The 15765-nt window shown below is 41.5% G+C and overlaps 1 protein-coding gene across 2 annotated transcripts in view; it reads right to left on the bottom strand.

Moving 5' to 3' along the window:
- Positions 1-4919: 4919 nt before the first annotated feature.
- LOC308477978 (gamma-aminobutyric acid receptor subunit pi-like) overlaps positions 4920-15765 on the bottom strand; it is a 43936-nt gene continuing 33090 nt past the window's right edge. For both annotated transcript variants that reach the window (XM_081007207.1, XM_081007208.1), the window contains exons 7-10: positions 15315-15452; positions 11741-11893; positions 9728-9921; positions 4920-6151 (exon numbers count right to left, since the gene is read on the bottom strand). In XM_081007207.1, the coding sequence (XP_080863333.1) occupies positions 5843-6151; positions 9728-9921; positions 11741-11893; positions 15315-15452 (794 nt within the window). In that variant the 3' untranslated portion in view covers positions 4920-5842. The remainder of the gene's footprint in view (positions 6152-9727; positions 9922-11740; positions 11894-15314; positions 15453-15765) is intronic.

Genomic DNA, 15765 nt, shown 5'->3' with positions numbered 1-15765 from the left:
TATGCTCAGTCTGTATATATGTGTAAACAAACACATCACAGAAATGCCAAAATCCTCAATTTCAAGGAAACTAATCCTAAAAATATATGCTGGGAACCCTGAAGTCTCTTAACATTCAGAGACTGGGGTGTGTGAAACAATATTTACAGTACTGTGTCAGTGATTAAAGCAGTGGAAGAGCTCAACATTTCCCATCAGAACTCTGGTCAGCACACACAGGTAAGCCTCACAATTATTCTGTAAGCTGTTTTAGCTTGTACTTTTTTTAAGGTGGTATTCTTAAGAGCAGCGCTTTTTCCTAGGGGGAAGCAGGGGGACGCATACCCCTAAACATTTTGTGACTCTAAGTTTGGCTTCATTGAGGGGAAGTATTTTAATATGAGTAGGAAAATGAGAGTACCTGGAAACATTTTTTTTAAAAAGAAAAAAAGCAGTGCTTAAGCGGCTACCCTTGGTGGACCTTCTAATTTGTAATAGGGCTCTTGGGAGGAGGTGGTCTCTGAGAGATATCAAGCCAAAAAGTCTCTAGGATATAAAACACCATCTTGTGGCTGTAGAACAACAGGGAGCTGGTGAAGACATTGGAGCAAAATGGAAGTTTTCAAAAGCAATAACAATGATGGGCGGATGAGCTTCAGTCTGTGGCATATTAAAAACTCAGAATGAGCACTTTCCACATTTGCTTAGCCTTAGTATTAAGTGTCAACCACTATATGAATCCCCCCTTTAGCTATGCTATCATTTTACATAATATTAATGATTCAGTGTATTTTAATACTAGATATTGATTTTGTTCCAGGTTGCTATGCTGGGATTATTTTTAAAATGCTATGCTGTTTCATCATTAGATGGATGTTAATCAACTTCTATTGTTGCTTGTGCAAACATAAAAGCAAATTTAATTGCTGTGGGTGGGGAGGCCTGTCCCCTCAAAACCCTCTTTGTCTCCAATACTTGTGCTGCTCACTTCCTACCCTTAACAGCACAAAGGAATCTTTGTGAAAAGCAAATACACAAATTGGTTGTGATCATGACAAAGCCAGATTCATTGGTGGGTATAATATAAGCGAGTTTTCCTCAGGACTCTGGCAGCAATGCACAGATAAGGAACTAATTCAGTCAAAACAAATCTTTCACTCACAATGTAGACTGAAAAGAGAGGTTGCAACGTTTAGTATATGAAAAGGAGGCAACTTGTTAAATCTAATACATAGCAAGAAGAAAACATTCAAGGATGTAATACACCAAGATGAAAACAAACCACATCTACATAGCAACAGTTGATCCGAGAGCGCCCTCTTCTGCTCTCGAGAGAAAATTGTTGATTCTTTCTGAGGCAAATATTGATGAAACATCATTATTTATTAGGTGTGTTTTCCCCAAAAGTCTTGCCATTCGGGGGGGGGGGGGCAGACAGGTACCCAATTCACAACGCAGTGGCAATCCAGAGACTGGATTATACCACTTAATGCAGCAAGGGGAGATGTGTTCATATAGATTCATAGAACTGTAGAATTGGAAAGGACCACAAGATTCCTCTAGTCCAACTCCTTGCAATGCAGGGATCTTTTGGCCAACATGGGGCTCAAACCCAGACCCTGAGATTAATAGTCATGTTCCACTGAATGCCTGTCCATTTAAAAAAAAAAAATCCATTTAGAAGACTAGTTATCAGTAAGAAGGCTTGCCTAATACCTCCCTCATTAACATGCTAATTTTCTAAGTGAGGGATTCATGTATGTGTGAAGGAACATACAACAACTTGGGAGTCTGGAGTGTTGCTGCCCATACATTTAGTTTTTTAACCACCTCAGTGAAAATTCAGCCGAAGCTGGTCCTGAATGTGAAATTCTAGTTTATTTATTTGTTTTGTTTACATTATTTATTAGCTGCTCTTCAGCCAAAGCTGTCAGGGTAACTTATGAATAAAAACATTAACATTACTATTAAACAACAACAACAACACATTGCAGAAGACAGTTCAAATTGTCACTTCCTTGACATTTCCCTTGTTCTGCTTGTTTCAGACAAAAACACGCTGCCCAATCTTCTGCCACCCAGCAGTACGTGTGGGCTCCCATTTGGCTCCTCTTTCCCTATCTGTGGTCTAAAGCACTGAACCTCCAGGGCTTGCTGACCAGAAGGTCGGTGGTATGAATCCCTGCGATGGGGTGAGCTCCCGTTGCTCTGTCCCAGCTTCTGCCAAACTAGCAGTTCGAAAGCATACTAGTGCAAGTAGATAAATGGGTATTGCTGTGGCGGGAAGGTAAACAGCATTTCCGTGTGCTCTGGCACTCATCACGGTGTCCCAGAAGTGGTTTAGTCATGCTGGCCACATGACCCGGAAAGCTGTCGGTGGACAAACGCTGACTCCCTCGGCCTAAAAGTGAGATGAGCGCCGCAACCCCATAGTCGCCTTTGACTGGACTGAACCATCCAGGGGTCCTTTACTTTTACCTTTAACCTTTTCTGGCCTAATCTCATTCTGGCTACATTTCTTATTATAGTCACCATGAAATAGCAACGCTTTGCCCACCTCTATCTTTATGTGCCTAAGCTACAGCTGATATTGATTGTATGCTTGTGCTTTCGCATCGTGCTGTTGATCTAGATTCATTGGTATAGATTTTTCCTTCAAAACACAATAGAGTGTATTATGGCACCTTAAATAAGCAGATTTATTGTGATATAAGATTTATAAACTACAGTCCATCAGAAACAACTTTTCTTTTTTGTTTCGGCTTTACGTACAGCCCTGCTTCATTGATCACTGTACATTTGTAGTCCACCTGTCAGTACGCCATGCCTTCTGTACATGTGAATGTATAGGAATCTGGTTCCTTTGATTAGTATATTATGCCACATATTGCTTTTTCTAACACAGGAGATTTATACTGGTATCAGAAAAAGAGAGTGATCAAAACATGAGCAGCCATGCATGATTTTCCCTGGGTACAAAGCCCAGTCTATAGATGGAATGGTGCAGACACAGCCTTTTCACACTCAAGGCATTCTCCATAGGAGAAAAATGAGCACATGCAACAGCCCTCTGTATACTGGATCCATCTGATTTCCTTGTAAAAGTGGCGACACAAATTCTTACATTTCTTTGCAGATAAGAACACAACTGTTATATCATCCCCATGCAGCACAGTAAGGAGATCATCTTTCAATTATTCACCAACGATATTGCAATAATTAATTCATGGAACAACCCGTTTAATTAGCCAAGCAAATTTTCTGCTGTTCACAGCAAGACATTCTTCATGGGAAACCCCACAAGATGGCTTGAATTGTCTCCTGGTGTTAAGCTGATCCTACAAATGTGGCCTTTTTAGGGATAGCAATGTGCTAAGTTTATCATAAAATATATTAATAATTAACCCAGTTACTTCAATAACACAGCTAGAATATTCAGTGTATCCGCTGTAAGATTTTGAATATGAAGTGATTGGAACAGAGTGGACTGAAAAGTAACTCCCAAGTATTTAAAATTATTAACTTGTTCTTTTACAGGTCTTTCCAGGAAACCTGCTATAAAACTATATATTCCTTTAACACCCCTGTTTGACAAGATCTCTTGCAAGTTTTTAGAATTCAGATGATGTATTGCACTAATGTAAGGTGTGTAAGAAAACACTCAGTGCTGGATTTTCTTTAGGCAGGTTATTGGAAATGCACAAGCAGAATTAAGATGACAATACTATCTATCTCACAGGGTTATTGTAAGACTAAAATGGAGGGTTGAGAACCGGTGTCATCTCACCTTGAGCTCCTGGCAGGAAAGGTGGATTTATACATATAATAATAAGTTTTTAAAATAACAATTTTTAAAGCCTGTTGCAGCAAAGTCTTGAGGAAACTTAAAGGTGAACAAATACATCATAGCATTTTGCGGACCAGAGTCAATCAGATGCTAGGGTTAAATAAGCATTTTACCAGCAGGCTCCATTGGCTTTCTTGGAGGAGGATAGAAAGCCAATATGTGAAATTCTATTAATTACCTGAAACTTTATTTCTACTAATTATATAATGGTAGTTAAAATAATAGGTAGTTAAAATTATAGGATGCACCAAAGCACCCATTTTTGACCTCTTCATTTCAGGGCATGAATTTAGTTGGTAGTGCTTACTACTTCCTTCCAAAGACATACTGGTGATCTAAAAAGCAAATATTTATTATGGGGGGGGGGGCTTGAAAATCAATAAAGGCATTGCACAGTAAAACTGCTACCCTATTCAAACCTACTTGTAGGTAAGTCTCGTTGAATTCCATGGAACTTATTCCCATATAAGTGAATACAGGATTGCAATTTAAATCACTCGATCTGATAATGTATGTCTTTTAAAATAATGTTGAAAAGTATTTCTGGTTCAAGAGATGCCATGGTCTGAATATATACGTGTGTGTGTGTGTGTGTGTGTGTGTGTGTGTGTCTGTGTGTGTGCGCACTCACACAGTGAGAATGAGAGAGAGAGAAAGAACAACAGTTTCTTAGTAATCCTATCAACATTGTGACAATGTTTACTTTGTTAACTGCTCCATCTAAATTGTTTCGGGGACGTGCCAGGTTGTATAGCAGCCTTCCTCCAGAGTTGTCCTAAATAGAGAGGTTTTCCCATCTAAAGCCACCCACACATCCAACCAAGAAGACAGAACAGTTAATTGCCTCCATCAATAGTGTATAAAAGGAAGGGGCCCAACAAATGTGCCAATAATTATTCTAATATTTTCTTCCACTTGATTGGGTGGGCATTTCAAGGTCGCAGAGAACAATGGTGGTGGTGTCTTGAATGCAGAGGCAGGTATGGTGGTCCTGAGTCTTGGCCTAGTGGTTTTTTGTTTTGTTTTGTTTTTTTGCTCCAAGCCATCATGATAAGCCAAGGCTTGTTCTTGGCTTACCTATCATGGTTTCCTTGAGCAAAGCAAACAGTGACCACCAAGCTGAATATAACAATGAGCCAGGGATTGTGGTTTGCTACCTCTGGGTGCTAATGTGGAGGGGAAAACAGCCATGGTAAATTGTTAACTATTGTTTACTTTGACATGTGAACTGGACCTGCAAGCATGGGGACTGAGACCATCAGACTTAAAATCCCAGTAAAGATGCAGGCTTAAGCCTTGTGGAGACTGCATCTAGGAAAGGCATCCATTTTTAGTGTCTTCTCTGCCAAAAGCCATCACAGAATTCTTCCAAATATTCATTAAAAATAAGTCTCTTGAAACCTGGAGTAGTTTTCTACAAGGATTTAGTGTGAAATTCCGTATTCTGCTGGTTGCATTCATAAGTTCAAACTTTAACATAGTGATTTTTACTGTTTTGTGAAAACATTTAATTGGCACTGATAGAGCTTTGTTACATAACATCCTTGAAAGTCTATGCATTATTGACAATGCCAAAGGCAATAAGATATTGAAACTAACCAGGTGGCATGGGGGCAGGATAACACTTCCTTCTTGTTTTAATTTTCAAACATATTAATCATCACAGCCTCACACTAGTGTTATGCCAATTTCAATTTTACAAAGCTTTACAGGTAGTTAAAAAAAGTGTTGTGCCATTCAGTCAATGTTACGAATAATAGGAAAATGCATGCTAAAAATGAGGTCAATTTAAAAAATACAGTCATTTAACAGATGACCAGCAATAGATTTTTATACTACAGTAGTCTTAACAGGTGGACAGTAATTTAACCAGAAACTCAACAGAAAAACTACTCAATAAAATGACAGTCTTCTTTTGATATTGTAATGCCCTGCAGATTAAAATCTTTTCCCTGACATAACTCTGTGCACCTTTGCTACACTTGCCACACTATTCCATGAGAGGTTTTCAAAAGCTTAGAAATACAAATAATAAACCCAGTAAAAAACATTTATTATGATAAATGATAATGGGAAGGAAAGCCGGGCGTAATTGTCTATGTGGTATGGGTTTTTAACATGAAAGCAGTCAAATATACAGAAGAGTCTCTTCATCACTGCCATTGGTGAGTGACACCGGCTGTGTTTACTTTTCTCCTCTTTTCTGCCTCTAGAGGTTTTGGTGAGCTTGTCTGCATCAGCCTTGTTAATCTTATCAGCCTTGCAACTGTTGGCAATTGCTGACAGGACTCCATTGATCTCCTCTTCAGCCTCGTCATCCTCCTCCTGGTAAGAATCACAATTGGACAAAACCACTTGTTCATCAGTTCCATAACACACATCCTTTAAATATCAGCCAACAATCCATTTTATCTAAGGGCTACAGATATACCAGTGCCTGGAACAAAACTAGTTCAGTTTAATAAAGTTCACTGAATTCAAGCTCTGAACTACACCTGAAACTAGTGCCCATATTTGCCAGCTGAATGATTTGTTTTGGGGCAGAATGATTTCTAGGTCATCTTCAGATTCATTCTCTTACATATGTATTTTTTCCTTCTTCACTCTTTAGATTCTTTGGGAGTTGAAGCTTAAAGATTATAATTGTGGGGGAAAGTAAATGAAAACCATTCACATTTGTCAGATGCTGCTGGTGGTTGCTCGTGAGTAACCAGGCAGGACTCCAACCTGTCTTTTACAGGTTTTATTGTACTAACTATTTACAGCGCAGATCTACCAAGTTCATGTCCGTCTCAGTCACTTGCAGAAACTGGGAGTGGCCCCTTCCGGCTTCTCCCCCAACATAAGAACTTCAGCACCCCAGGACGGAAGTGGCCAGCCTGTCGAGGTGAGATGCTGGGGCTCTTAGCAGCATCCTCGAGCCTTCTCTTCGCTTGGCTGGCCCCTTCCCTCTCTTCTTCACTAGAGGTGTGGCTTTTCCCACCGCTGGAAGAGGAACTGCTCCTCAGGAGTTTCAGAGGCTCTCTGTATCCCAACGGCCCCCCTGTCTCCCTCCCCTGTTCCGATGGCAGTCCCCTGGCAACATTCCACTGTGTGTGTTTAAATGTTTTCTTAGGCTTCTTAAGAGAAAACATTACACTTCAGCTCAGCAGGTTTTCTGGGCACAGTGGTGGAGTGGATAAGGACAAATAAGATGGGTTTGAACCTTCCCCACAAGGACTTCTCCATACACATTGATGAAAAAGGCAAATCTACATGTGCTTTACCAAAAAAAATGGGGGGGGGGTCTTTTCTTTGTATTTAACATGAAGGAAACAATTCACATCCACAATGACCTTTGATGTTCTGGGAATCTCATCTTAGTCATGGCAACTAGGTTTTGGATCTGGCCAGATCTGCCCTCGGCTATTTAATCCTGCATTTTATTCACTAATCTTCTCAACATTAAAGTGGATCAGCTTCACTTGTGACTTTCCATTACGGCATAAACAATAATGTTTACATTGCTTAGACACTGGCGCCGTTACTTAGAAAATAAAAATACACAATGCTAAGGGAAGCAACCTCCTTATCACTCATTGTAAACGGAAATGGTACAGATGATCATCTATAAACTTTTATGGACACATCTACCTGGGCTGTTTTTCTTTTTTAGAGTGCTTTTTTTCAGTTGGAGATATCTGGGGTTTTTTATGCTGAAATGATTTAAAAAAAAAAAAAAATATTGTATTAAGCAGCAGGTTTATTGCGCAGCGGGAAAGGATGCTAAACACACTTTCTTTTTTCTTTTCCGGTTTTCTGAAACTTGTTTGCAGGTGGCTGATGCTTTATCAGATTGCTTTTAGCTCCTTTATGTTCCCTAAGAGGAAGCTAAACCATGTGTGAAATCCAGCATCTGGCATGGCAAGTTATCAGCTTAGTGTCTGTATGTTAGAATACGCTCTTCTCTAAGGAACCTTAACAAGACGCGTTTCTAGCACAAGTTTACTTATCCTATTGCCCTAGCGAAGAGAAGAAAGAGAATCTATAATAGAATGACAAATACCTATCTGCTATACAAAATCTAGAGTATCAGGGGACATTTAAAGGACTGCTGAGGGGCTCCAAGAGAGAGAGAGAAAGGGGGAAATTAAACTGTTTCACATTAGGAAAACCAACCTTGCATATCAAAAGGGAGCTCAACTTTGGAGCGTATTTTTAAATAGTAATGCTATTTACTCTGCTCTCCGTTCCTGCTCCTAAGGAGAGAATAGCAAGCAGATGGCAATATAAAAGGATATAAAAATCAGTTGCAGGATCTATGGAAAGCAACTGCACAACAGCTGAAACCTACTGGAAATGGCATCTGCTGCTGCTTCTTGCTTCTATTAATGGATGTGTTTGTTCAAATCCAACAGTCCACAGGATGGAGAAAAGAGGTCGCTTTGGTGGGAAGTTATCCATTTTCATGGTTTTCTATATTGTACTGCCTACTAGAGAGCGCCACAACATTTATCAGGTATGGGAATGTGACTTCTCAGTAAGGGCTCTACGCTTCTTACAAACATTTTCCCATTCTTCTTTTTGTCCGCTGTAAGATTTTGGACGGTGCAGGCCAATGGATTGCTAGCAGCTAGAATATATTTCTCAGTTCAGGTCCTGGGAACATTTGAGGATTCGTGTAGGACTGAATACAGGTTTCTCTTTCTTTCCTTTCTACCTTCTTTTGCTCTGGATGACTGAAGCACAACATAAAGGCACTATGGCATTTCACATTGCACGGTGGCACATAGCAGTGCTAAAGTCCTTACTGGTAGCAGAACAGTGTATATTCAAACCTCTCAGGGCCCATTCAAACTTTACAGGGCAATCAACAATGTTACCTGTCAGCTGTAGTTCTCTCAGTAAAGACCTGTAAGACCAGACGTGTGCCTATAAACACACTTGTCTACCATGTCTGCTAGTTCGCATAGAAAAGTATCCCCCACAAAGCCCCAAAGGATTCACCAGGAGACCTGGAGGTGCCATGTGGCAAACACAGAGGTTGCTGTCACCAACACCTGATCTACCTGTGCAAAACAATGAACCACGGCAGTTCAGGAGGGGTGATGCCAGTTTTCATTGCACTGAGCTTCCTGCCAGTAAAAAGCAAAACAAAAACTAACAAACTGGGGAGAGATATTCTACCTGAGTCTAAGCCCTGCTATGCTGGTTTTTCATCTACAAAACCTTTTTTTTACATCAAGAAACATTGAGAAATGTGATGTCCCACCACACTCTGTTCTACCATGTCATTCTGTTTCATGGTGGATCAAGACCATTGTGCTCCTGAACCACACAATAGTCACAATAAGACCATGATGGGGGATATATTTATTTCAGCATTTTTACACCGCTTTGGGGGCACAGAAAGGGCCTCAATGCAATAATGAGCAATAAATCAAAAACACAAATTAATACCAGACATCAGCTATCATTAGCAGCAGCACATAAAAAGCTCTCTGATCAGGGGATGAGACAATATTAATAATAAAGACAATCTTTCAAGGTCTTTCTGAGCATTGAAAGGCAAATGGTCCTTTATACCCACCAACTGCTGATGGTTTACAGGGCAGAGCTTTCCATGGTGATCTCACCTAGCATTCTTTTAAAAGTGCTGGGTCCAAGCCATATAGGATTTCAAAGTGATGATCACCACTTTGAATTGAGACCGGAAAGAAATTGGGAACCAATTTGCAGTGAATAATAGCAGAAGCAAGGCGAAACCTGGTCATGCTACAGCAGGTGGGGAATGTATGTTGTAAAGAGCTGTTAAAAGTTGGAATCATGATTTGCTTTCATAGCAGAGGAAGCAATGGACAGGATGGTTTGAAGAGAGGCTATGGAAATCAGTAAATGGAGGAATTAAAACAAAACAAATACCTTTGTGAGTTTCTTCATACCAGATCGATTAAGGGTGCAGAAGTGAGCTACTGCATACTCCAGTAATGCGCCAAAGATAAAACTAAAGCAAATACCCAGGTAGACATCAATTGCCTTGATGAAGCAATTAGCATTAGGAAGTGATGTCCTGGCTCCCATCATAAGAGTTGTCATGGTGAGCACAGTTGTAACACCTACGGAAACAAAACGAGAAATCAGAGGTGATCTTGCATGATTAGCAGCAACACCATCTCCTGCTGCCTCTGAGCAGAAGCTGCTCAATATTTACTTGACAGTGAGGTCTTCTGTCATCTCATTTTAGCCCACCTCATTTGGAAGAAAATGCAGAAAATGTTTAACGTATGAATATTTTGAGGTGTTAATAATACTTCGGATAAAGTTTACGGTAAAGTTCTGCACCATGGTCAAAAAGGAGCAGAGTAAAAAGAAAAAGTAAAAAGTGAGGGTAAGAGATGTCTGAATTACTCTCTAAGTTAGTCTTGGAGAAACGATGTATAACATTGTGAATTAATTTTGGTGGCGAAAGGGAATACAAAGCCACCCAATGAGTTTCATGCCAAGTGGGGATTGAACCCTGCTCTCCGAAGTCCTAGTCTGACACTGACCACTATACCGCACTTCTTTTCACATGAGCCACCACAACATGTAGACAGGCTTGGTGAGCACATGTTTTTCCATGTAGAAGGCCCCGAGTTCAAGCCCTGAATTCTCTGGTTGAAGAATCTTTGATAGCAGGTGGCTGTAAAATCTTTCCCCACCACCCTCAGATCCTGGAGAACCAATGTGAATTAAGAGTCGGTGCTCTTAGACAGACCTAACTCGGTCTATTTCCATATTTTATTGTTGCCACCTTTCCCACCTGTGCATGAGCCACATCTGATCGTTACCAGTTTGAAAGGGGGCTATGTACATAAGGACATGTAGGGCTCCCTCCAAGGGGAAAGGAACCCTCCACTGCCCATGAGGTGACCTTCATACTGATGCAGATCATGTTTCAGCTTGGGGACTTGGTCAGGTTGGTCAGTAGCTAGGGCATTGGTACCCAGTGGACAAGGCTAGCTCACTTGTACTGAATGCCGGAAGAGGGACACTGAAGTCCTGCATCCCCATGAAGTGAGCATTGCAGAATGCGTAAGAGATACGTGCACCACAATAGCCCCACACAGGGAGTCTACTTCGGTGTAAAATCAGCCTGCAGTGAGGGAGGGAGGCTGTGCATGCAAGCTCTCCCTTCCCCCAACACTGTCCCCACAGCCCCCCATGAGTTGGGGTAATATCCCCCACATGTTATAGGCAGTGATTAGACAAAGAGGATTAGACAAATTCATGGAAGATAAGGCTGCATAGATGGCTGCTGATCCTGATGGCTATGGTTTACCTACGCCTACACAGTGGCAGTATGAATTTGAGTGCCAGCTGAGGGAAACCACGGGAGGGGTGAGTGCTCTTACGCTTGACTCCAGGTTGCAGGCTGTCCACAGGATGCTGAACTCAATGGACCACTGGTGGGTTCTTCTTGCATTCTAATGATACAGAGCCTTGCTTTTTCAGGTTTCTAAATAGCATGAGGAGCTTACACAAGAACAGCAGGCTCCTCTCTGCAGTGGTCCTTCTTCCAGCTCCTGGAGGGTGGTGGGAACAGTAGTGGTGGAGCCACTCTTCCACACATGTTACTTTTACCCAAGAATAAAACACCTAACAGAACCAATGTTTCCGCTGTTTCACTTGTTACACTTGCAGAATACGAGAAGTTCATTCTCGCACTGGCTGAGTAACATGAGGCTCCTTAGGCTCACTGCATCTGCCCTTCCCAGTTTCTAGGACTTGTCTGGTTAATGTACAGAGGAGCTGGAACATAGATCCCATGGTTCAAGGCTTACTGCATTACATAGGTGGTGGAGGAACAAAAATGCAGCAGCTTCCTCCATGTTAAAACACCATGATCTGGGCAGGGGGTGGGCAGTGCATCTGTGTTTTATGATTGTAGCTCACCTATGCAGATTCTGGCTGGCACTGAGGACTGGCTTATCCAGAATGACACCCAGGAGAGGACAACCAGCAAGCTGGATGGTACATATGTTTCAAGGATAAAATACAGAATGTTCCTCTTGAGCTCAAAATGGAAGACTAACTTTGGATAGTGCCCTGTGTAGTGAATAAAGAGAGACATGCAACAAGTCATTTAGATTTCTTGACAATTTCTTCTTCATGTACAAGTTTAAATAATATTTTAAAGCTTCAGATCAAATCTTTATTATTATGACCAGCATTAAGAAAACAAGGTAAGAAGCACACAGAACACATTATTTTAAAGCTTCACAGTTTTTTAAAGCACACAATTACCAACTTGCTAGTTCACCCATCATACTTATATCTAATTTCTATTTAGTGTTTGTCAGGTGTTGGTGTGGTTGCTCGAGAGCAAACAGGTAAGACACTGAGCTGTCTTTTCCAGCTTTATTATTAGTGCAAAATATTTACAGTGAAGAGCGTCGCAAGTTCATTTCTGGCTCAGTCGCTAGCAGAATCTGGGAGTAGCCAGTCCTTGTACCTCCCCCAGCATAACAGCCGTGTGACCCCCATCTTTCTCCTCCCCTCTCTGCGCCGAAACTTCTGCACAGAGTGGGCGCTGGCAAAGGAGTACTTCCCTCCCCTCCGCTTTGCTCAGGCTCCATGTTGAGGCTCTCCCTAGCATCTCCTGGTCCCTGCACCTCCTCCCCACTGGAGACGGGGCTTTCCTCCTCGCTTCACAAGATCTTCAGAGGTTCCCTATAACACAACTTCCCTTCAGCTCTGAGCTGATGGCAGTTCCTTGACAGTGCTTGCCCATCACTCTAAGCCAAACCATGGCTTAGTGCATATGTGTGAATCTGCTGGCCTCTAAAGAGGAGGCAGAATTCACTTTGCTTCTCCCCATGCTTTTCAGGTGAGTGAAACATTGCAGCTAACCCAAAGTTTGGCTTAACGTGTCTTCCAAACCTGAGATGATCTCCTCCTTAACCACAACTTGGCTAAGCTGCCAGGAGCGCCGCGGCGATCCACCCAGGGTGTCAGGGCGGCTCCTACCTCTCCTCACAAACAATCCTCTCCAGAGACTTCTAGCGTTTTAATGGTCTTTATTTACAATATTTACAATGGTCATCGAGAGTTCATTATCATTCATCAGAGTCACTCAGTTCAGATACCAGGAGAGACCTCTTCTTACACCGCCAACACCTCACAAAATGCAGGAATTTATCGCCCCGCCTTTCAAGTCTCCTCTTGTCCACAGGCCTGGTAAATCTCTTGCCAGTCTCTCATCCAGAACTTAACCCTTGCTGTCCCTGTGGAGCTGTTGGCTCGCTTGCAGCCTCTCCCAGCTCCCTCCCCCTCAGGCACAGCGTCCTCTTCTTCTACCCTGAAGTCCTCTCCCACATCCGGGGAACTCAAATGTACTGACTCAGCCCTTACATGGGGACGCTGCAGTGAGCTGCCCACTGAGTCCGCCTGGCAGACGCAAGCCCCACGCTGCCATTTTGGGCAGCGTGGGGCCCGAGCCACTGCATCACTCCCAGGAGAGATGTGTGGCTCGGGCGCGCTGTAGGCCAGGCCTACAGTAAGTGCCGCCCCCTGCGGTGTACCATTTTGTCAACTCCTCAGGGATGACACCCGGAGCAGGCCACACCCCCTTTCCTATGCCCCTGTAAACTGCCCAAAAGCCTGGAGATACAGCAAAGCAGGTACAAGTTGCTCCTCTGGGGCCTATGTCTGCTCAAGGAAGGACCACCACCCTGCAAATTTCATCTGATTGTAAAAAATAAATGTGAAATGTGAAATAAGATTTGCCTACTGAAATCAATGGGAAATGATTTAAAATAAATAAATAAAACCTTCCCCCTCTCTCCCCCATTCCAATCAGACACACAGTGAAGAAAATGGCTGAAAAAAGCCATGGAAGTTAATCAAGCCACCAAAGGAAACAATGAAATGAATTGTTATTATTTGCACATCCATATATATATATATATATATATCCTAGCTATACTTCATTTATTGTTAGAAAATATAATCCTATATAAATGAGAACAATGGCCTGCACTTTGCTTTTCTTTGCGTTGTTTACACATTCTCTCCCTGAAACATTCAGAAGTGAACATGTATTTTATTTTCTGATGAGCGAACAGGTTCGGCTTTCTCTCTGGGCAGAGCAGCAATATGGAATAATTAGCCTTCTTTGAGCACGATGGCTAGCCAGCAGCAGAAGCAGTGAGGAAAGCAAGCAGATGCCACTTATGTAAGAAGCAAGATACTGTCTGAACATGAAGTCTGCTAGTGGAGATCTGTATTTTTATACCTATTTATAGGCATTTGCTGTTTTAATGTGAGTTAGGACTTCGAGTCATGATGTTTCCTTAGTCAATGATGCTCTCAAATAAAAATCTTTAGTGGAAGGCAAAAGATTTATCCGATCTGAGTAGAAACCAGAATATAAAATAAAAATGGCACAATGCACGTTGATTGAAACTTAAATGCAGAAGCATATTATTGAGTTGTGAATCACAAATGTAATAGCTGGGATGGTATGTAAAAAAAGCTCTATCTTCTGTGTGCAGCAAATGTGTGCAGCATCCAGAAGGAAAATAATAATAATAATTCAGTGCATCGGATTGTTCTTATCACACTGAGGCATGCAATCGGGGGGTGGGGGGTGGACCTGACAGCCTTCAGCTGTGAGAACCAGGATTTGCAGAAGATGCAGCTCAGAGAACCTATTAATGGTTCCATCATCTAAGAGTGTAGTGGGCCCTGCAGGGAGAATATTCTTGGTGGTGGCCCCCAGAGGATAGAATCAGCTGCCTGCCGAATCTCATCAATTTCAGCATTTAAATGAGCTTAAAGACATGTTTATTTAGTCGAGCTTCTATTGTTTAACGTGCTTAATTGATTTCAATTAGTTTTACTGGTTGTTCTAATAGATTTGTGTTTTTTTGTTTTTTGGGAGGGTATTCTTCTTGGCTTAAAAGTTTTGTACAGATGTTCTCTGCTAACAGAGACTGTAATCCTGTATACATTTACTTGGGAGTAAGCCCCCTTGAACTCAGCAGGACATCTGAGTAGGCATGCATAAAATTCAGAAGACTTGGTATACAATAAAGGTTTTTAGTCAAGCAGTCAAGGTCCAGCAGCACAGCCAAGTTTTTTAAATTCAGCATCATCATCCTAAATTTCTTTAATAAACTCAAGGTGGCATATAAAGGATTCCCATCCAGTCTACCATCCAGACACTGGCCAGATCCAAACCTGCTTAGTTTCAGCAGCAACATCTCACTATTTCATGTATTTTACTATTATATTTTTATTCTGTTTTAATGCTGTGACATCTATTAATTGTTGTGTTTTATATGCTGTTGGCCATTCTGGGTTCTTCTTTTTTTTTTTTTAAGGTATAGAATATAAGAAAGTAAGCATCATCATCTGCCTTCAGACCATTCCCAGCTAGCTTTATTGAAGTGAACTGGAAAGACAGAAAGGTCAAGAAGTAAGTAGGATTTTATGACTGTAAATGAACTCTTGAAGAGTTACCTACCTGTTTCATAGACAGCTTCAGAACTAGAGGTATAGTGGTCTTCTACTGTGTACTGCGCCAATCGAAGGGTTTCTAAGCCTTTAACGGAATCATTTCCCCTTGTCCAGTAAAACATGACATCATTTATGTTATAACCCCCTGGGAATAGAAGAAGAGAGGAATTTTACTAAATATAGAAAATGTGTTTGTGTCCATATATGTATATGTCTTCTATTTTCTGGCAAAGCTTCTGTTAATTTCACTTCATTTACTGGTTTCCCAGAGAATCCTAGACTTTAGGATTTTAGTAAATGCCTAGGAAATACACAACAGGAAAACAAAAATCAAGAAATAGACCTCAGCCTCTAAATATTCCATGCTCCACACAGCTGCACAACAAATTGTTTCCATTTTTAAATCCAAAATTCATCTTCACAGCTTAAACTCCCCATCCCTCACCTTAAATGGAGAT

The sequence above is a fragment of the Podarcis pityusensis genome (genome assembly GCF_964106645.2).
Source record: "Podarcis pityusensis genome assembly, chromosome: 5".
NCBI classification, from domain to species: Eukaryota; Metazoa; Chordata; class Lepidosauria; order Squamata; family Lacertidae; genus Podarcis; species Podarcis pityusensis.
The sequence above is the reverse complement of the archived record's forward strand: the minus strand, read 5'-3'. Positions and strand labels throughout refer to the sequence as shown.